The sequence below is a fragment of the Coptis chinensis genome, chromosome 6 (genome assembly GCF_015680905.1).
Source record: "Coptis chinensis isolate HL-2020 chromosome 6, ASM1568090v1, whole genome shotgun sequence".
NCBI classification, from domain to species: domain Eukaryota; kingdom Viridiplantae; phylum Streptophyta; class Magnoliopsida; order Ranunculales; family Ranunculaceae; genus Coptis; species Coptis chinensis.
The window spans coordinates 98,793,993-98,817,243 of NC_141461.1; the positions used below are offsets into that span (position 1 = coordinate 98,793,993).

At 45.7% G+C, this 23,251-nt stretch overlaps 3 protein-coding genes across 3 annotated transcripts; 1 reads left to right on the top strand and 2 right to left on the bottom strand.

Annotated features, from left to right (window-relative positions):
* Positions 1 to 348: 348 nt before the first annotated feature.
* LOC147496016 (nascent polypeptide-associated complex subunit alpha-like protein 5) lies at positions 349 to 3,485 on the top strand. Its single transcript, XM_086564803.1, is given in 5 exon segments — positions 349 to 500; positions 595 to 667; positions 2,568 to 2,617; positions 2,620 to 2,709; positions 2,904 to 3,485. Coding segments are annotated over 5 exon segments (630 nt in total). The 5' UTR covers positions 349 to 428; the 3' UTR covers positions 3,249 to 3,485.
* A 490-nt stretch (positions 3,486 to 3,975) lies between these two features.
* Positions 3,976 to 6,112, bottom strand: LOC147496017 (peroxidase 5-like). Its single transcript, XM_086564802.1, has 4 exons — positions 5,722 to 6,112; positions 5,413 to 5,604; positions 5,102 to 5,267; positions 3,976 to 4,509 (listed from the first exon to the last, which is right to left on the bottom strand). The coding sequence occupies exons 1-4, from the start codon at positions 5,938 to 5,940 to the stop codon at positions 4,100 to 4,102; spliced, it is 987 nt and encodes a 328-aa protein (XP_086420928.1). The 5' UTR covers positions 5,941 to 6,112; the 3' UTR covers positions 3,976 to 4,099.
* Positions 6,113 to 7,318: 1,206 nt separating this feature from the next.
* Positions 7,319 to 9,278, bottom strand: LOC147496018 (peroxidase 5-like). The gene is made up of 4 exons (XM_086567099.1): positions 8,792 to 9,278; positions 8,495 to 8,686; positions 8,232 to 8,397; positions 7,319 to 7,842 (listed from the first exon to the last, which is right to left on the bottom strand). Exons 1-4 carry the CDS (start codon positions 9,107 to 9,109, stop codon positions 7,433 to 7,435), a joined length of 1,086 nt encoding a protein of 361 aa, XP_086423225.1. The 5' UTR covers positions 9,110 to 9,278; the 3' UTR covers positions 7,319 to 7,432.
* Positions 9,279 to 23,251: the final 13,973 nt, after the last annotated feature.

A 23,251-nucleotide genomic window follows, 5' to 3' on the forward strand; every position in this document is an offset into this window, starting at 1 on the left:
ATATAAATGAGTTTTAAAACTGATGTAGTAAAAAAAAAGAAAATATATAGGCCCGACCCTAAAGCCTTTAAAGAGGGCTAGGGTCAGGGTCAGGGCTTGAGGTTTCGACTTGTGACCCGGCCCGACCCGGCCCTATGCTGACTTTAAGGCCGGGCCGACCCGGCCCTAATATCTTAAGGGCTTTAAATGTTTAGGGCCGGGCTAGCCCGACCCGGCCCATTGCCCACCCCTACTATATATCATATCATATCAAATTTTAAAACCTTAAAAAAAGGGAGCAGTAAAACAAAAATACAGCGAAGGAGCACCGAAACAACTCATATATATATATAAATAAAAATGTTTTATCCAAAGAAACACTCTTCACAGTTCACACACACAGGCAACACCTCAAAACTCTCCTCTCAAAACAAGCGAAAAAATAAAAAATGCCGGGCCCCGTTGTTGTTGAAGAAGAGGAGAAGCTTGTTTCTTTGAAAGAACAACAAAAGGACCAAATGGTAATATACGCATATTGTATTTTTATACTGTGTTTTTTTTTTTTTTTTTTTTTTTTGTTTATTTATATGGATGGTTTTTTTTTTATTTGTGTAGAGTGATGTACCCATTGTTGAAGATGTTAACGATGATGAGGATCAAAGTGACGAAGAAGACGACGATGAAGATGGTAACTTTTTTGTCTGTTTGTGTTTTGGGCGATGGACTGATGTGTGTTAATGGGTTTTTTAGTGTTCCCCATTGGGCCATTTGCATGTATGGTAAGAATTAAGAGGGGTTTTGTTATTATTATGATTGTATGATGTAAATGTCGATTGTTCAAGAGTTCGGTTTTATTCTTTCTGGAGTTTCAAATCATGGGAAAGTTATATTTGAGTGTTGGTTAAGTTCAATCTTAGCTTACCGATTGAAAAATAAGAATGGAAGATGCTAAAAATCTGGATCCTTCCACTAAGGTAGAATCATGCATGATCGTGTTTAATACTAGCTTAGCCACTGAATAACAGGGGCATTTTGATGGCGTCATTACTGACGAGCTGTGCAGTTTAAGCGTTAATCGGGGAGCAAGTCGCTCCGAGAGCTTATAGCGATTAATCCTATTAATCAGAATTAACCGGGGATTAATCGGAATTAATAGGAGACCCCTTAGTTAAGCCATAATATATATGATAAAACACAAGCCGGTTTATCGGAAATCGTCCGACTAAGCGGAACAAATCAACCGATTTTTCAATCCCGCTCAGACCTCTAACTTTTTACCACATCGGATCGGTGTAATAGCTTATAGCGCTTATGTGCCGATTAAGCGGCGCTTCAACTGCACAGCTGACGAGAGAATGCGAATATAAGTCATTTGTATCGAATATAAACTGCACAGCTGATGGGGTTTAATTTGATATGTATCGAATGATTTACGATTAGAGATTTCTAAATCTTGGAGTATACCTGTTACGAAGAAAACCTCATTTTTGGGATCTAGCATTCTCTTATAAGTCATTTGTATGTTGCAACTAGAAAACAACGGATTTGAAGTGTCAAAAATTGAGTCAGTTATCGTGTCGGAGTAGACATGGCTGTGCCACTCGTTTGGAAGAGTCCATGCAAAATAAGATTTGGGTTTAATTCTGCCCTGTTTTGATATACATATGAGAGGACAATTTTTTATTTTATATATATATATATATATATATATATATATATATATATATAATTTCTGAATTATTAATTATCAATGAAATGGCTAAAGAGTGATTTGGGCCCAAAGCCCAAAAGTGGTGACATGGCATGGTTTCCTTAATGTCAAACAAGTCTGTATGTTAATCTATATCTGAATTTCTTTTTAGAACTTTATTATTAGCTTGAGTGAGTCACGCGATATATGTTCATGAATCATGGTCAACCTGGAAAAAAAATGACCCAGTTTGCCTCATCAAAATGTATTAAAAGGTAAAGATTTCAGTTATGAGGTGAAAGGTCTTCATGAATTTTTCACGATGGTGTCTACTGATTGCGAAAAATGAATTCCCGCGGTGGTGCAAATGTCATTTCATGATGGTACCTGGTGGTTACCACAGCTACCATAGGGCTATAGAGAGTTAGAGACACAACCTCTAGTATTGCTATTGATTTGTGGGGCTAGGTTTGGGCTAGTACCGGGGTCTTCATGGCCGCTCATGGATTGCATTGTCAGTTAGTTCTTCGTAGTTGGTAGTTGTCAGATTCTGAAGTGTGGCTTAATATTGCTTTTGCGGATGAATCACCGTGCAACCTTACATATTGGGGTAGGTTGGACTCAGATTCTCTGGAAACTATTGGTAAATAGTGAGTTCTGCCTAATACAATATCTATTATCATTTGTTCATTCACAGATTTTTACCAAGTCGTCTTTTCTATACTTGTTTTGTCTTATTTAATAAAATATTATTGTACAATTGTATGGTTGTATCTGATAAATAAACAGATACAGTTAGTATTCTTTATTGTCTTAAATAGTCATTGTGTCCCATTACCATAAAATTTTAATTTTTTTAAAGATTTGTCTCATAGTTGATTCTTGAACGTTGTGTTAGGTGAGCAAGGTGCAGGCGGAAATGAGAACTCAAAGCAAAGCAGGAGTGAGAAAAAAAAAAAAAAAAAAAAAAGGCAATGCTGAAACTGGGGATGAAATCTGTTACTGGTGTTAGCAGAGTTACCATCAAGAGGACCAAAAATGTGAGCATTCAGTGAAAAACCATTATATATAATCATCTCATCCCAGCTCATAATGTCATCATCAGAGCCTCAACTAAATACCCACTGGGTTGATTTTACATATTCTCTTCTTTCGTGGAATTTTAACTGAAGCTATATTTTCAGCTATATATATGTAAGATAGGTGACTCACCATCTTCTTGTTTGGTATTCAGGTACTGTTTGCCATTTCTAAACCTGATGTGTTCAAGAGCCCAAATTCTGATACCTATGTCATATTTGGAGAGGCAAAGATTGAGGACTTGAGTTCTCAGCTCCAGACACAGGCTGCCCAACAGTTTAGGATGCCAGACATGTCATCTGTTATGGCAAAGTCAGATGTATCTGCTCTAGCTGCTGCACAGGCTGAAGAGGAAGAGGAGGTTGATGAGACTGGCATTGAGGCCCGAGACATTGATTTGGTGATGACACAAGCTGGTGTATCAAGAGGCAAGGCTGTTAAGGCTCTCAAGGCCCATGATGGTGATATCGTCAGTGCCATTATGGAGATCACCACTTAGGTCTCATTTGATCAAACTGCATTCGATGCCAAGACTGATTTGATTATGAAACTAATGGTACCATTTTACTGTGATTTATTTTAGGGACCAGCTTTCTAGTTTCATTTTCTCACCCTCTTTGACTTTCCCTAGATTTTGACCACCGTATGGGTGTTTTAAACATTGAGTTTTTGCTTTCACTTTAATCAATCTGATAATTTGCTTCTCTATTACAAGTGGTATACTTTGCTCTCCTTATTCTATTGTGTTGTGTGATGCAATCTGCTTTCAGATCACATTGTGCAAGTGTTTAACTGATGAGACATATAGTAAAGAGTATTGACCTGGTTTGTCAATACTACGATGGTTTAGCATGCCCAGAATTGATATCGATTTTTAGATTTAATAAGTGGATGACCACCTCGACTATTTATGTACTTTGTGATTTTGTGCTCATTCTTGTGGAAACGTGTGGCCATTGGACCAGTTGATATTTGAATCATGTATATTATTCTTCCTATGGTTTTACTCTGTATGAGTAGTTAAAGCGAATTTTAGCTGCAGAGGCCAAAGACTTGCTAGTTTTTGCATGGAATTGATCTAATTATAACTGATTAGTATGTACCCATTGTTGCATGGATTTAGAATTTGTGAACTTTTCTGTGATACATAGAAATCTCAAGTTGAACGTACACGGTAGATGTTTTAGAGTAAGTCTTGGTGTATAATATTTAGCTGTAGCTGAAAGTTGAAAGTAACTGATGGTGCCTTATGGCACAACGTTTTATTGTGCATATAAACTAGTACATATTGGGATGACAAACAAGAATCATCCATAATGAATGGAACGCGTGAGTTTATTGTTTTTGCCATCAATTAGGTACCCTACAATTCAAACGTATCTCTCCTGCAGTACCAGTCAGAACTCCCACCTGACCCATCTTTACCATTGCTTCTGCGAACTTTCTATTCCAGAGGAACGGATTACCCAAATTCTGATTTACTTGCTGAGCAGTATCTGGATTAGAAATGAGATTCTGGTCGGAAGTGAATAATCCTCGTTTGGCCACAATATTGGCATAGTAGTTGACATCTGTGATAGTTGGAGTAGCAGGGTCCATTGGAACCACCAGGTTGGGATTATTACTACCTGGTGGACACTGTTGCTTAAGTTGAGTTGCATAATTTGAATCTAGACTTGGGTCTTGGCTTGTCATTGAACTGAAGTTGTAGAGTCTGCTACTGAATGAAGTGCAGTGGGACCGACCAATCGTGTGTGCTCCTGTGTGAAATGAAAGCAACATTAGAAAACTTGATATAGAACAACTGTGCGATAATTGAGTGAAGTAGGCGGATCATAAGAATGTAAATATAAAAGGTACATTAACTTTGAGTAACCAGAGTAGATTGTGAAACGGATGAATTTCAAAACAGAAAATGCTCCTGCTTCGTAAAATTTGTAGTTACTGGAGATTACTCATTTTGCAAATAGTTTTAAACAAATTCATTTCTGTACTTCAATTTATGACAAGTTTGTGTCAGGAAATTCAGGATTCATTTGTTCATCTGTGAAAAGCAGATCACTGAGTATTTTTGTGTGGCTTCTGAGTTTTATTTCTTACCTAAAGCTTTAAAACAGAAGTTCTCGATTTTCCCTCTCATTCTATGTTAAGATTATTTGCTTTCAGTGAATTTATTTCTTTCCCATTGCAGACAAGTACGTGATCTATTCTCTACGTTTCTGCATGGTTATTCATTTACTTTACCACTGGCGTAGGCATCCCTTCACAAGTTCGAGAAGACTCTAAAATGTGTTTGTATAGTCAGTGTTTTTAGTTGGGCAAAATATCTGTCCTTTGAGATGGAGCTTTTACCAGATAGTGTAACCATATCTTCTTGAGTGAGTCCCTTGTTTCTGAAGGATTGAGTGAGTTGATCGACGTTAAACGTTGGAACTGGTAAGTTTGTTAGCGTCTCTGGTGCCAACGATACTCTTCCATCTCTTCTTCCTGCAGGGACATCATAGCCAAGCCCTTGTGTCTGTGTGGCAAAGAGAAACGTTTAGCAGTGGAATGTCCTCTATCTCTGTCTGAGTGCACACGTATATACAAACGCTAGGAAAGTACAGACACACACACACAGAGACAGACATACACGTTACACACATTCTAAAGAATGTTCTTACTATTTCAATGCTATCTCGTGCTGCAAAAGCAAGAATATCAGCACAAGAAACCACTCCTTTACATATATTTTCAATTCGAGCCTTGGCTTTGTCAATGACTTCAAATCCTCGTAGACTAGGATTATTCACAGGGGAATCCTTCTCTGCCCTGTTGGATGGAGTTGAGTCTATGAGTACCGATCCATCACAACCCTATAAATCAACAAAGAAGAATGGCTTTAGTCATGTACTTGTCAAGAGTCCCAAAGACAACATAAAATTGAGCTCTAGGGAAAGTATGTAAAACAACCTAGGATAACATTTACTCACTCTAACAAAGCAGTCATGAAAATGCATTCTTACAAGGCCAGCAGCCACACCCTTATCCCTAGTAAATGCATTCTCCACTTCGTCTTTCACTATAAATTCAGCAAGCCCACATGTTCCTACATAGAAACCAAACTGTAGTTGAGCTTCCAACTGAACACTTGTATGTAATAAGACCATAACTAGAGATACCAGTCTCATGGATATCCTATTCAATGTCATTTCGCTTACGAGTCTTTGTTCTTTAATCTTTTACACCCACTACTGCTATTTATAATCAATAAATCTAACAGAGTTTAGTTTTTTAATGCAGCTCATTGAGTGAACTTATGGATTTAGTGACATAATTAAAAGAAGAACGTATTATGGGATATGATGTGGATAATGTTAGCTTGATTAATGGAGATTAGATCCAAGCAAGTGCGTGTTTGAGGTAGAAAGGACAGTTGGTTAGATTAGTGGGGTTCAAGTGTTAAACAAAAATAATATTGGTGTTTGAATTATGAGTCCAATATATCAAATCATTGGTTGACTTCGTGTGAAAGAAGCCAATATTAGTTGTTAGGCAGGGAACGGTGGAATAAACAATATGAGAAGTTACAGAAATACATGATCATTCACTACAAAGATACATCAAATATCTTGTAGCTGATTGCTGCAGCTTCATTTCTATATTGCAGGGTTTGACTTGGAGGTAACTTAGCTGTTTACATGACAATTTTGCGCGTTTGTGGCCATCAAATAAAAATATAACGAATAAACGCATCAGCAGACCAGTGCGTTTCCATATGCAGAAAAAGAGTTGAATGAGTTTGATTTTCCCGTGTTTGTAAGGCATCCTTACAAAAGTACATGTTTCATGTAACTTGGTTCATTCCACTATTCCAGTACAGTTTCTATGTGCCCCTGTATCTCCAAATGCTCTTCTTATGCCCCCCTAGGAAGTCCCTCAAAGTGAAGGTTCTTTAAAAGGGACAAATATTTGAAGGAGTTCTTAGAGTGCTTCAGCTGAAAACAAACTTTTGTGCTTGTAAATGCCATTCTTCTACTATTGCCACTTGTCAAAGTGAACGAAGTTCCTCCTAGGCATGAGCGGAAATTCTTTACTGTCTAAAGTGCAAAGTTCATATTTGCATTGAAGATAAAAAAAGAGTAGCTTTGTACTTTACAAGAAAATCAGTGAGAGTTTCGTGATGCCAAGTTCATTTGGCATCCAAATTTGTAGTCTGTGTACTGAGCCCATTCTTTTGTTGGGACGTCTGGCGATTGAACTACTTGATACCTGAATAGTTGTAAATGATTCTTTAATGTTATTAGTACTTTGTTTAAGTATAGTTGAAAACAAATTTTAGCTGGATAAACTTAAAAACAAATTTTAGCTGAATAGGCTTAGTGGTTTTTGCTTGGAATTAATCAAATGAAAACTGATTACCGTAGATCTGAGTTGGCGAGGATACCAAACTGGTGTTGATCTCAGAACGTAATGCTTGAAATCTCGAGGTGATCACTGGCCATATTTATGCACAGGGGCCTTATTAATCCCAGTTGCCAATGGGTGGTACTTTCTCTGATTAATGAAATATAGTTGTGGCCTAAAAAAACGAAGAAAACCGGCAATGGTGCCTTAGGGCAACACATTTTATTTTTTCTGATTAGTATCGAAAAACAGCAAGCATACATACTAAGTGCAGCACTTAAGTTGCTCACTTGGCCATCAGTTAGGAACCCTACAATTCAAGCGTATCTCCCCTGCAGTACCAGTCAGAACATCCACCTTCCCCATCTTTAGAATTGCTTCTGCAAACTCGCCAGTCCAGAGAAATGGGACATTTGCATACTGCTTCACCTGCTGAGCAGTATCTGGGTTGGAAATGAGCGTCTGGTCGGAAGTAAACAATCCACGGTTAGCTAAAATGTTCACATAGTAGTTCTTATCCATTATGGTTGGAGTAGTTGGGTCCATTGGAACCTCCAGGTTGGGATCGTTACTGTCCTTTGGACACTGTTGCTTAAGTTGGGTTGCATAGTTGGGATCCAGACTTGGGTCTTGGCTTGTGGTCGGACTGAAATTGTAGAGTCTATTACTGAATGAAGTACAGTGCGCCTTACCAATTGTATGTGCCCCTGTTCATAAGCAACATCACAACAATATGGGGAATGAGAGTGAGGTAATTGTATGTATAGTTGATTGATCACAAGAAGGCAAACTTATAGGGTACATCAACTTTCAAGCCGCTGTAATATTCCCAGTTAAGTATAATTCTATATGAGGCTATCCCACGAGGTTCTAAAAAATGCTTCTTCTTATGATTTTAAGTTATCAAATTAAAGTTAACTCATGGTGCTAATTTCTTGTCCATGTAATTTATGATTGTTGATTGCATGTTTACGCTACATTTCTGCAGTGTTATATTAATTTACTACACGACTTGTCGATCATCTGCTCTGTTATAATTAGGGCTTAATTGTTAATTTGTAAACTATATATTTATCCCATGACGTGGAGTTGTTACCAGAGAGTGTAACCATGTCTTCCTGAGTGAGTCCCTTCTTTTTGAAGGTTTCGGTAAGTTGGTCGAGATTAAATGTCGGAGATGGTAGTTCTGTTAGTGTCTCTGATGCCAACGAAACTCTTCCATCTCTTCTTCCCGCAGGGACATCATAGCCAAGCCCTACCGACTGTGTGGCGAAGGGAGACATATTCAGCAGTGAGAAAGTGTACACAAACACACACACACACACACACACGGAAATAACAGTGCACACACGTCCTTACTAGTTCGACGCCGTCTCTTGCTGCAAAAGCGATAATATCAGCACAAGAAACCACTCCTTTACACTGATTTTCGAGTCTAGCCTTGGCTTTGTCAATGATGTCAAATCCCTCTAGACTAGGATTGTTCACAATGGAATCCTTCTCTGCCCTGTTGGATGGAGTTGAGTCTATGAGTACCGATCCATCGCAACCCTATCAACAGACAAGAGTGACTTTAGTCATCTCAAGAAGGACAAAGACCTACATAATGTAATGGAGTTTTTAACAAAACAAGCTAGTGAAAGTAATATTACTTACTCTAACAAAACAGTCGTGAAAATGCATTCTCACAAAGTCAGCAACAATCCCGCTATCATTGAGAAACGCATTCTTCACTTCATCTTTCACTATTAATTCAGCCAGCGGACATGTTTTTCCATAGAACCCAACCTGAAGCTGAGCTTCCAAGTGAATACTTGAACATAATAATACCCTTGCTAAAATTATGAATAGAATTGATACCCTTTTAGAAGTCATTTCAACCTGCAGGTCTTTATGTTCAAATCTTTTACAGTCGATATCGCTATTTATAATGAAAAATTGCAACAGAATGTGTATTTTTTTAATGCAGCCCATTCAGCGACTCTAGTAATCTGTTACATGAGAGAAGCAAGTTGGCTAGATTCCATAATGTACGACTAGTATATTTGCGAGGTCAGATCCTAGCAAGTGTACAGGAGGTAGAAATTGTTTAGAATGATGGGTTCAAGTGTTAAAACAAAATTACATTGGCGTTTGAACTATGAAGCCAATTAAGCTAGTACCAAATCATTAGTTGACTAGCTAGCTTGGTGCAAAAGAAACCAGCAAAAGTCTGTTATAAAGGCAATAAAGAAAAGCAGAAGTTTCGGAAGTACATAATCATTCATAAAAAAGTATATTTGTCGCTGATTGTTGCAATATCATTTATCATGCATTGTCGTTTTTGTCTTATGAGCGGGTGACGTTTGGAAAAAGCATAGATGTAAAAAGCCCCACTCCGCCACAAATTGCACGGGATGTGAGTGGTCAAGAAGTGGTCATTTTCTCAACACAATGGCTGCACCACGAACGCAAAAATGAATTGTTGTTCTTTGGAACTCCGAGCACTTGTACTCGTGGAATATGGCGTCGTCTTTGGCTATGTGCTAAAAGATTGGTAACCACTAATCAAAGATAGCCAACATAAAACATTATTGCCAAATTAGGGAATGTTTGTTTATAAGTTTTAAATGTATTGGAGATAATAGTTTGGGTTAACTAGTATTACCCCTAATAGATGAGCCAATTAAGATTTCCCCCAAAATAGACGGAGAAATTAGGGTCTCAAACACGGCCAACTACTATTTTAAAAAAAGCGGTTATTCTTGGGTTGGCCGTGTTTTACAGACTCTTCGAGAAGAAGACCTAATTTCCCATCTACTGGGGAAATCTAATTAACTCATCTAAGTAGGGAGGTAATACTAAAAAAATCTTAATAGTTTTAGATTAAATTCGAATAAGATTTTGATTCAGCTAATTGAGCTGGTGGAAAGTTTGCTACAGCAGTCACACTGTTTGTTTGTATGTAAGCATTTTCATCTAACCTAGAAAAGAGTAGTTCAGAACAAAAATAGGTTCCATGCAGCTAGAATTGAAGGTGTCCCCACAATCCTATCACTAAAATCCTATCAAAAGGGACGCAGGTTCAGGCCGGTAAAACTTCACTACCAGTTCAAAACAAATTAAGATGCAGAAACATACAGTATAACACCTCGAAACATCCCTGTTCTCCGCCATCCTTATTCTAGCTTAATTATGAATGAGACCATCCCATGTTTCCAAGAGCAAGGTAACCTGCATTGATAATGTTAACTATTTAGATGGTCTAACTTGATTTCCCTATCACCAGCGCAGCAAACTATATATCCATCATACACTTCAATCAATTTCAGCTTGAAAGTACATGTTAAATTTGTACGTAACATGATTACATGACCAAATAAAAGTGTTATATCATTACTCAGCTGTAAACAAACAGCAAAGAGCTTTCTTGCTTAGTAACTTGTACTGCTCATTTTTTTTGTATGGAAGGTCAATTCAAACTAAGTTGTAGGGGGGTGATATTCTCTATCCAGCACGCGCTTAACATGGTGGAACTAATGCACCGACCTATGGTCCCAGGTCGCATCCATGAGCCAACATCGCCGCCCGCAGACGAATCGCACCATCATGCGAACTTCGTAGAAAGGTGACCACAGAACCCTATCCATAAGCAATCATGGTGAAGATGTACTTGCACTCATCCTAAGCTGTAGATCCGTCACGGCCATGAAGCTACTTCGCCTGACCGCCACTCCTCATCATCACAATGGACTATATGTAGATATTTCTCCGTGCTCCCCATGATCCACACCCCACGTTGGTGACATCCTTTACCGCGTGGAGGGTGAGGATACACTTTCAATCTCTATAAATACCACTCCTATGAACTTCACGCCAGACGATTCTACTCGACCCGGGGAACCCAGGTGAGTAAGATCGTAGGCGATTAAACTCAAAGCCGAACTTCGGTCTCATCCATCCATCCATATCGGTCCCCGAGACTATTTGTAAGGGAATATCACATCACACCTTTACATTGGCGCCGTCGTGGTCTCGATTACTTGAGAAACCAAACCACTTTAAAATCGAATCCAAAAATCAAAACAAAAAGATTCTCAAGCCCGCGAAGCATGGCAAGCCTCGAAGCTCAATTCCACACTTTGGCGGACCGGTTGGGAACAATGAATGAACAAATTGCCCAACTCGGACAAAGCGTCACCTTCGTTACACAAGTTGATACCGCGAGCCAGCTAGCACGCAATTGAGCGGCGTCATCGGCGTCGGTCGGCGGATCACCGAGCTAAACCAAAGGCTCGACAAGAATGCGGTCAAGAAAGATTCCACCGGATAGTGCGAAAATCTTTGAAAACCTATCGTGCATCTCCATTTGCTTTCTTTGAAGTACTTCACAAGATCTCCCCTCAGTTTAGTCCAACCACGGTTCCCATTTTGTATGGCGGTCGCATTATGCCCGGGGCCGGCATATAGCCGCGATATGCTCAAAGCCTGCGCGCTCTACAAATAGCGCCCGAGTTCGACCATCTCGGATCTGCGGGGCTTTTTCGGCAAGCTTAAAGGGCCGGCCCGCTCGATTGGTTCTTCTCCCTCGAGCGGACTCCATACAAAGCTTGAGCGGACTTACCGACACGTTACAACGAACCGATGCGTGCCTGGCGAGGCGCAGAAGGGTGATCTCGATTCACTCTTCCGGCTTCGCTCACGGGCAAGGAGGAAACCTACTGACTCATTAAGCCGATTCAAAGCGAGCTCTTGGACATGGAAAGCGACCTCGAGGAATCATTTGCGGGTGGCTTTCCTGAACCGCTGCCACCCGCCTTGACCCACCTAACGGTCGCTCTTGAAAAAGACCCGAAGCGTTGGCGGTATGCGCTCGAGTAGATAAATACATCAAAGGCTGCCGAGGCTCTGTTAAAAGCGAAGCGAGAAGCGGAAGAAGAAACGAAGAGGGAGAGGTTTACAGTAGCATCATCCTCTAGAAAGCGACCGACGGCAAGGGCAACCTCCGGACCCAAACCAAGAAATGATCGAATTACGCCCGTGCTCACCCGGATCTCCTAGTTACATACTAGAAAAGATCGGTGCGTTCATTCTACGACCCGGAGATAAAGGCAGCCTACTGTCGCCCGGACCAGCCCTACTGCGCTTTTCACGCCAATTGCCCGCGAACCGATGTCTGGCTGGGGGCTCAAGCATTACTTGCAAGACACGGTGAAGTGGGCACATCAGCGATCACTAATATACGTGGCGGCGACTGCGCCACAAACTCATAGCCCTTGAGGGATCTGAAGCGAGTCCCACCCGTCCCAGACGATCGAGGTCTCAAAGTCGCCCTCAAATCAGAGGACGCTCCCGAGAACGCATCCCTCAAGATCGCCGTCATCCGTCAAGAGGTCGCGAGCACGATAGAACCATCCACATGATCACTCTCCAAGACGATTCCGGATCAAGTTCACGGAAAAAAATAGGCGTAGAAATACCTCCATGGTATACAATTTCTCTTCACAAGCTGCAGCCATGCCACGCAGTTCAGGGCGTAGAACAGGAGACATCACCTTCTCCGAGGCCGACCTCAACAAGGTCTGCCTCCCGCACAACGATGCACTCGTGGTCCACGTCAAAATCGATGGCGGACCGTCAAAGCGGTTTTTGATCGACCTGGCAGCTCTTGCGATATTCTCGTTCTACCACACGATCCAAGAGATGAACTTACCAAAGTCGGTCTTCATAGACCCCATTGCACCTCTCTCGGATTCAGCGGTTCGAGGCCGATCGATAGGAGACATCATCCTCCCGTTTGGTGGGATCCGGGAGGACAAAGTCGAGCTTCAACCGCGGCGCAATCCCAGATACCAAGTCGTCCTACAATGCTATCCTGGGGCGGCGGTGGATCATCGGTCTGCAAGCCGTCTCCGTCCACGTTGCACCAAGTCATCCGTTTTCCTGGCCCAGGGAATGATGGAACCGAAGCAACCCGACTCGAGGCCCATCATTGTAACCGGATCATCGCGACAAACAAAACCACGGAACCTCCCATCTCCGTCGACCGCGCGAACCTACCACCAACTATACAATGGCGAAAGATCTAGTAGGCGGAAGTGAAATCTAAGCCCTGACAAAAGCGAGCGGCGGGGCTCCAACAAGAGTTTCCACTCGCCGGCCCGATCTCGACCACTTTACCAAAGCGGCGGTGCCAGCGGCCTGAAATCACGGAGGTCGCCCCATTTGAAAACATCCGCGAGCAAGCAAAGTCTCGTGATACCATCACCACCTCCCTTCCCAACGGAAGAATGGCGGGGAACTACCCGGTTTAAAATTGTCACGCCCGGCGGTGGTCGCCGACCTGTTGCCGTAACCTGAAATCGTCCCAGTTCTTAACTACTCCGGCCCGACCGGCGAACCAACGCGAGTGCGCAAAGAACAATCCTCGAGGCGCCGAGCGCAAAGCCAAGCACCCGATTCAAGACAAGCGGCAAGTGAACACGGGGCCGACGCGGCGACCCTAAACTTCGTCTATGTGGGAGCCAACCTCGACCCCACCACGCAAGGCTCGACTTGTAAAATTTCTGTCCATGAATAAAGATGTGTTAAACAGTGGAGATATCGATGTGCACGGTATAGACCCTGCAGTGTTGCATGCCATCGGTTAAACGTCGACCCCGATGCCAAACCAGTTCGGGACAAATCCCTAGGCGATTGTCATTCACGGCTTTCAAAAAGCAATCAGCGGCCGGGTAGATAAGCTCAAACAAGTAGGTTTCATTAGGAAGGTCGACTACCGTGTGGTGGTCGCCAACAATAGTAGCGATCCGAAAAAGAATGGCACGATCCGTTTGTCGTCGACTTCACCAACGTCAATCAAGAAACTCCAAAAGACGGCTTCCCCACCAAGAATCGACCCGACTAGTCGACCCGGACTTGTGGGCACGAGTTCTATCATTTATGGACGCTTATAGTGGGTACAATTAGATACCACTAGCTGAAAAGATCGAGGGAAGACATCGTTCATCATCTTTGAGCAAGGAATTTATTGTTACAACGTTCTCCCGTTCGGACTAAAGAACGCCGAGGCGACCTATCGGCGGTTAGTAACTAACATGTTCGGGACATGTTAGGCGATACCATGGAGGTCTACATAGGCGATATGGTTGTCAAAAAAAAAGCGGTGACCACCTCACTCACCTCGAGCAAGCGTTCTCCGGATTACGATTTAACTGGAATGAAGGAATGAACCCGGAGAAGTGTCTTTTTGAGCGTCCTCGGAAAATTTCTCCGGATATCGGGTCACCATGACGAGGCATCGGGCAAATCGGACCAAATTGCGTTCATCGACATGCCCGACCATGAAACAAAGAAACGAGATACAAAAGTTATGGGGTATGGTGCCGCGACTCAACCGATTCATATCCGAGCATCGGACAAATGCCGGCGCTTCTTACGGATACTAAAGAAAGGCGGAAATTGTCATGGAACGATCAATGCCACCAAGCATTCGCCACCCTTAGGAGTACCTCCATAACACCCCGGCCCTAGCCAAAAACCAATGACGGAGAAACTCACGGGGCTCTATCCGGCGGTATCCGATTTTACGCCATCGGTTCGGTCCCCATTCAAGGACGACACATTCAGAAAAGCCGATCTACTTCACCAAGCAAGACAAAGACACAAACTCCAGCAGAAGAACTACTCTTACATAGAAAGAGCGGTCCTTGCTTTGTTATACTCGGCAAGAAAATTCGAACCGTATTTCGGGCTCATCCAATCAAAGTACTTACCCGATCTCCCCTTGAAGAGGATTCTTCACAAAGAAAAAAAAGACTACTAGGATGGCAATATGGGCCGAAGAGTTTGGGGCGAGCACCATGGACTTCGTCCACGCCGCATCGCGCGAGAAGGGTCGGTCGTTCGCGGACTTCCTAGCGATTTCGGTCGGCGACCCTAATTGGGAGAGGCTGAAACAGAGGTCGCCCCAAGAAAGCATGCAAACAAACTAGGGTCTCTCTCGTCGATGGTTCCAAAGAACCACGGAGGCGTGGCATGGGAATCGCTTTTAGTCTCCCCGAGGAGCTATGGTAGAGAAGGGTTAAATATAGGACTTATATGGCGTCCAACAACGAAGATGCAAGCACTAATAATGGGAATGCGTCTGGCCCGATCCATTTCGGAGTAAAGGAGATCCAAATCTTTAGTGACTCGCAGAATGGGTCATTCGCCGGGTTGCAAAGAGTACACTACGGGCGTAACCTCTCTAAATACCTTCAAGTTGTTAACGATTTGCTTCCGTCATTTAGCGGAAGCGACGATACACCATTTTTGCGTGGCCGAACCGAATCACGCCAGATAACTTGGCATACTTAGCCACTCGCGGACGCCGCGGTCCCTAGACAACCGATTATCGGCGTAGTCGATCGACCCGCCTACCGAAGCGGACCAAGTCTTGACAATTAGCGACTGTGCCCGGCTCTCGAGAAGACCAGGCGAATCGATCACGGATCAGACCTATTATCTGATACATCTAGTGCGGCACACTCCGAGGAGCCCCAAAGCCAAGAAGGTTCCACACCAAGCCGCGTAGCTATTGTTTGGTGAGCGGCAGATTATTCCGCAAATCCATGAAGAGGACCTCATCCCGAGATGTACCCGGTCCGGGCGAGGGCCAGCTAATTTTTTTACCAAAATTCACGAAGGAGAGTCACGGCAACCATCTTTGGAGCTCGATCATTAGCCCAGCGATCTCCCAAGGGGTACTACGGCCCGTATGCGACATTGATGCTAAAGCGTATGTCCTCGAGTGTGTCAAATGCCAAACATTTGGTCCATTATCATCTGACCATTCGCGAATTGATTAACATCGCGAGCCCTTGGCCGTTCCATATGTGGGGCATGGACATTATGGGACCATTAGATCCTCGAAAAAGAGCACCGCTTCGATTCGTCCTTGTTGCCCGCGGTACTTCACTAAGTGGGTTGAAGCAATTCCGTTAGCACCGCCAAAGAATCACACGTCGAAATTTCATTTGGACTCATATCATCACCCGGTTTGGCTTACCACATACAATCGGTGATGGACAATGGCTCCCGTTCAAGGGAAAAAGCGATCAAAGAGTTTACGCCAAATGGAAGATCGTTCATGCATTCTCCACACCACATGCGGCCAAAGCAATGGACAAGCGAAGCCGGACAACAAAGCCGTTCGAGAATTTGAAGAAGAAAATTGAAAGAACAAAAAGCCGGTGGCCAAATTAGGTGAGAATATACTATGGGCTCATCGCGACTGGCTTCGCTTCAAGCACGAAGTCACCATTTTCCATTTTCTACGCTATGTACGAAGCCGTCATCCCCACCGGTGACAATCGACAACCCGATCTGAACTTGTCGAATCGGGCCTTAATGACTTCGATTCTGGCTTTCGAGATCGACTCCTCGAGCAACGGCGACCTAGCGACCATCGGGTGTGGCCTACCAAGCGTGTCCTCGAAGCAATCTTCTGACAAACGAGGTACACCCACGTCTTTTCAACCCGGAGACCTCGTTTTGAAGAAAACTCAAGATGACGCTAAGCTAGCACCAACGTGGGAAGGCCCTTACATAGTGGAACAGCGTCGTTGGCAACGGCGCTGCGTGGATTAAAACCGAAGGAAGGAAAGTTTGCCCGCGACCATGGAACACATATACTACTAAAGCAATTTTACCAATAGTTGTACTCTTTCGCATTGTAATTCCTGCTCCCGGCACTACAAAGTTCATATGAAAGAAACTCAAGATTATTATCATAAATGGCGGATCTACTCACATCCCCGAAACCACACCTCTCCCAAAGAAGCTCCATAACAAAACAAGCTCTCATCATGAAAGGCGGGGCGCTCTCGGGGAGCTTACGCAGGGCTTATCGCCTCTCCGAGTCTCGCTAAGTTGAGGACCTATACATCTAGGATCAACTCAGTGAGAACGCTCTCAGGAGCAGAACGCCCTCGGGGGGGGCTAAACACGCATCTCATGCGGCGGGGCGCTCGGGGGAGCTTCTGTGGCTTATCGCCTCTCCAAGTCTCGCTAAGTTGAGGACCTATACTTCTAGGATCAACTTCGGTAGAACGGCCTCGAGCGAACGCATACTCGGGGGGCTAAACACGCCTCATCATGGCGGGGGCGGCTCTCGAGGGAGCTTACGGGCTTTCGCTCTCTCGGTCTCGCTAAGTTGAGGACCTATACTTCTAGGGATCAACTTCGGCGAGAACGCCTGAGGAGCGAGCGCCTCATGGGCTAAACACGCCTCATCGCGGCGGGGCGCTCTTCGGGGAGCTTCCCCTACGGGCTTATCGCCTCTCCGAGTCTCGCTAAGTTGAGGACCTATACTTCTGGGATCAACTCAGCGAGAACGCCAGAGGGCGTAATACTCGGGGGCTAAACACTCTCATGCGGCGGGGCGCCTCGGGGAGCTTACGGGCTTTATCGCCTCTCCGAGTCCTAATAAGTTGAGGACCTATACTTCTAGGATCAACTCGGTGAGCATTCTCGAGGCGAAGCATAACGCCTCGGGGGCTAAACACGCTCTCATGCGCGGCGGGGCGGCTCGGGGAGCTTACGGGCTTATCGCCTCTCCGAAGTCTCGCTAAGTTGAGGACCTATACTTCTAGGATCAACTCGGCGAGAACTCTCTCGGGGAGCATAACGGGGGGGCTAACCGCCTCATCTCGGCGGGGGCCTCTCGAGGAGCTTTACAGGCTTATCGCCTCTCCGAAGTCTCGCTAAGTTGAGGACTATCTATCGGCTTCGGGATCAACTCGAAATGAGAACGCTCAGAGCTCGTAACGAGGGCTAAACACGCTCTCATGCGGCGGGGCGCTCTCGGGGAGCTTACGGGGGCTTATCGCCTCTCTCCGAGTCTCGCTAAGTTGAGGGACCTATGCTTCTAGGATCAACTTCAGTGAGAACGCCTCGAGGGAAGCGAGCCATCTCGGGGGCTAAACTACTAATCACGGCGGGGCGGCTCTCGGGGGAGCTTACAGGGCTTATCGCCTCTCAAGTCTCGCTAAGTTGAGGACCTATACTTCTTTGACCCTCACTAGGCGAGGGGCCGGATCGCTGGGGTTAACCAAAGAAAACGCCTCCCGAAGCAACATGACTTAATTTAACTTCGCGGGGCCGCGATCCCCTTTCGTCCAAAAAGATCAAACACTTACATGTCGGCGGTCTTGCGCGCATTATCATACCGACAACATATAAGAGACTACATCTCCGGAAGCAAAGTCCATGGATGTAAGCAAAGCCATGAGCAATCGGACAAAAAGTATCACAAAGTTAATCAAGTACTCACCAAAAGGAACATACATTCCGGATCCGATGAAATCAGCTCTAAAGCAATTCGGCCTGGCAGGGTCTACCGGAAAATCCAGTCGGTTTGCGGATCTACAAAACCAAAGTTAACGAACGCCACTTTCGTGGAAACCGGTTCTCAAAATTCAAAAAGCGCGAATCTTTCGGGCAAAAAGCGCCTCTAGTGTTTAACCCTCGTAGGGGCAAAGGCGACACCGCGTTCTTATCAAATACAAAGACAAATTCTCACCACAAGACAGAATCGGCATCACGGAGCAGAGACCACATGTTTATCCTCAGGAACAGCGCTGGTTGAGGGAACATGCACGGCGTCAACCTGACAACACGCATGCTCGGCCTCTCGAGCCCCTGCTTCTTCGGTGCCGGTATTTCTCATCCAGCTTGGCGTACTCACTACGACGGTGGTATCGGCGTTAGAGCCCTTACGGGCAACCCTTCCGGCATCATTGCCAGACACTCGGTGACTTCCGCGATCTCCACTTGCAGATCAGCCATAGACGCAGCAAGTCTCGCATTTTCATCACCAACAGCACGACATCTCTCCGACATAGTCTCCAACCTTTTCTTAGTCACCACGAAAGCAGCTCCGCGGACATCCCAAAATCACTCGGGCATCAACATCGATGTCAGGCGTTACAGACAACACTCTTCAACTTATCATAGCCCGGTAAGAAACTACAAATGCGGAAAGACAATGAAAATCAATCAAAGCGGGACGACTAAAAAAGTTAACAAACAACGTACTTTCACCAAACGACTTCGCCATGTCCATGGTCCCCGGGGGCGTATCCATATCTTCGCCCTCGACCTCGGCTTTTGTCCCCTGCCCGGCCGATACCCTCTCGGGAGACTAGTCACTATAAGGCAGAGTGGAAGCCTGCAATCGGGCGCTTACAACCGCGCTTCTTCCCCGCCTTCCCGACGTGAAGAACTTCACTTCCCCACGCCCCAACGCCGGAGAGTGCGAGCTCCCACCAGCGACGTCCCCTGCTCCAGTCGTCTACCCTTTTCGGCCGAGGGGCGCCGTCCTCCCGATGGGGGCGACGATCACAATACCTCCCGATTAGGGCGCCCGACCTCCCGGGCCGTTTAGCTTTTGGACCCGACGCGGCTACCGCTTCCCTCTTGCCACGGTCCTGCGTGCATGAGGGATGAAACTCCATTTCCTCCATCGAGAGGAGAACTCTCTCTGCCGTGCCTTCTCCCCCAACAAAAGCGTCACAATCGAGCCATAGAAAAAAAGCTGAGCACAAAGAACAAAACAAAGCCAATAAGGGGAGATAGCATCCAACATCACGATCAAAGAGTGAAAAGAGCAAACATACGAGAAGATGACCAAAAGAAAGCAAGCAAGTTCAGGAGAAAAGGCAAAGAACAGGAAATTCAAATGCCGCCGCTCTCCCACGGTTTATATTTATGCAAGGGAAACGTCTTTTCCCGGAGGCTCATTATGGCATCGAGGCGCCAAAACGCCAATCCAATCGCAACCATCATTTCATATTTCATGGGACCGTTCATATCCGCTGCGTGCCAAAAATGCGATCTGTAATGGAGGTGACCATCGCTTTCAGCGGGGCGCTCCAACTATACCGTCTTGATTAACTAGAGGGGCGCTAAAACCGCTACACGCAAAACGGTTCAAGAGTGACACAAGTCCACCAACCCAAAGGCAAACAAATTAAGCGGATATACAATGCGCAAGGAAGAAAGACAAAAAGGATAACAATATAGCCTTAATATAAAATGCGGTTGGCAAACCAAGACCACAATCCGGCCTCAGTCGCCCGAATAAGCCGAGAATTGGTCTACCCGAGAAATCCAGCCGGCTAAACATCGGTATCATAAAAACAAGTAAAGGAAAAAGCGAGCGCCCGAACCCCGGAAAACAGCTATTGTTTTAGGCGAGGCCGCATACAAACACAAAACCGGACATTGATCGCTCAAATAACATCATCGAAAACCTTCAACAAGAGGGGACGGTCGACGCGAACGGCATTTCGGATCACCAGGAGACGCCACCACTCCTTCAGTTAGCGTCCCACCCAGACCACCAACAGCAGGAGGCTGATCAGCAACCACCTCACCTTCAGGAGCAGGAACGACCGCAGGACCAGCACTACCGACCTCTAGCGAATCGACCTGTCGGTCTATTATAGGTCCCTGAGCTGGTTCCTCGGGCAGGTCGCCGTATCTCGCCTCCAGTTCTTCTATTTCAGCACGGATAGCAAGATAGGCCTCTCGCCTCCATCGCGGTAGCTTTACGCCAACGCGTTAATAACGCGTTAGCAAAGAACACCCTTTTTCTTGGTCCGGCGACCTCATGCCTCGATTGAATCGCCTCATTCACAGGTGGCGTCCTCTCCAGAGATAAGCGTAACCGGTTCAAGCCGGAGTATCGGCTCCACCTTCTCCGTTTGAGCTATCGCCGGAGATCGAGACCTCGAGCCTCGGGACTCGACCTCCAGACTTCTCCATTTTCAAATGCGGTCGCGGTATCTTCAATTTCGATACCAAAGAAACCCAGTGCAGATGGCTGCACATAGTACCCAAACAAACGATAAACAACGATTAGTATGATAAGTAATAGCACAAACAAGAATAACGCGTGACCACTTACCCGGACAAATCGCCTTTATCCACCCCTCTCAGATTCGACTCGGCTCCATGGCATCAAGGTCCTTCCTATCACCATCAAAGCGTCATCCCCTAACAAACAGCAGCTATGGGTGCGGATTTGTAGTCTGCAACCCCGACCTCTTCACATAGCGCTTCTTCCCGGTCACCTCATCAATGTACATCGTTGCGCTCGGATCGTCCTTACCCGATCTTGGGCGCCCTTACCCACATCTCGAGCCAACCTTCCCCTTCATCTTGCCTGAGGCATCTCCAACAACCCGGGTCGACCTCGGGGGCAGCCTCCGGGTAACCTCCGGCCGTCCCTCAACTAGGGCCGGTCGTCGAACATCGGCCTCGACCTCGGGTTCGCGAGCTGCCCTCCCACCCATTCGCACCTCACCACCCTGTACGGCCTGGGCCACCCTCGCAGCCTTAGCAGGTCGGTACTCCGGAATGTCGGAGGGAGCGTCCTCCACATCAACAGGAGCGTCCTCCCGACCCTTCCCGATCCGGACCGGAGGCCCGGCACCCCCGAAATCGCTTAACCAGATGCGACCGGTTTCTATCCTCTCTGGTCACCAGATCACTCCCACGCTTCTCCATAACCGTGACTTTGGGCGCCTCCGCTTACCACGAGCCCTTGTTTTCTGAGCTTCCCTTCTCTTCCGAACGACAGGCCCTCCACGCTCCTTAAAGAATCCGGCGACCTCTGGCAACTTCGCGATTTTCTCAGCCCGAGTCAGCCTAGCGAAGCTCTCGATCACCGCTCGGTTCGTCTCCTGTGCAGGACGGGTATCTGTACAAAAGACAAAATAACAAATGTTAGATCAATACAGGATCAGTCGATATCAGCGTGAAACCTAAGAAAACGTACTGGGACCCACCAGTAAAATCACACGTCTTCCTGTCCACACTAAACCCGCTCGCACAGTAGTTACCGATTAACAGGAACGGTCTTTTATCCCAAGACTCGTTACTCACTCCATCCATCAGCAGGCGGCAGAGTGGCTTCGGTGCCGCAAGCTAAAGTTATATGCCTAGATCGCTTCAAAGTGAAGTGCTCCAATAATATCGGCGACTTCGATCACGGTATTCACGCATGGCGTTCAACAGTCGAACACCTTCAACAACCGCCACGTGTTACCCACGAACCGCATACCTGGCGCTTTGCCAACGGTTCAAAAATTCGCAAACCAACTTCGAAAATGGTATCGTCATATGCGCCCTCAGCTGCCCCTCACAAACGATCACCCCGTGGTGCGGTGGGACGTACCTCTCGCCAAAGACCAAATCGCCTCGCCCAGGCTCGTGGATCTCCAAACCTTCCACGTTTATACCATATCTCTTCCTTAGATATGGAAACGCCCTCAAAGCGTGTCTATCCACAGCCCTAGGCGGCAGCTCGCCCGAAGACGACCTCTCACCGCGTCCTGAAGTGCTAACGTCCGCAACCACAGGAGCAGATCGAGCATCGCCTTCCTCACTCACAGCCTCATCCCCATCACCCTCACCCAGCATACCAACCGATTCGTCTGTCTCCTCCTCATCTTCCCAACCGAGGGAAACTTCACGAACCTCGTCCGAACGAGTGTCATCGGAATCCGACATCTTTCTCCTCTAAACTTAACAAATCTACCTACTAGTATCTAACAAAGTACCCTAACAACTCTAGCACAGAAGCTTAGCACCAAACAAAGGAAACGGGTTCAAAAATGGCAGAGAACTAACCTGAAGATTGATGCGCTAATGAATTTCTCTCTACCAGACGAAGCAGCCAAATGAAGTCTCAACCAAGCAAGTAAATTTTTGAATAACCGCCCCTCCAGTTTCCAAGGCATCATGATTACACCCTAGCCCTAGCCGCCCACGACTTCCAAACAACTGTCTTGTCTTTTCACATCCCGAAAAAACGGTGCGCCACGTTTTCCTCTCTGCAGAATCGCGGATCCTCACGTCGCGCCGCAGCGTCACCGCGATCGCGCGCAACCAACTAGCTCACGCGGTCAGCACTAGCCGTTCTACATTGATCGTGGCAGATTCCCACCTATCACATAGTACGGCCAAGCGTAACGTTTTTCCCCTCCAGTGTCGTTATCACAACCTACCGAGAGGGGGTAGGGGGTGATATTCTCTATCCAAAGACGCTGCTTAACATGGTGGAACTAATGCACCGACCTATGGTCCTGT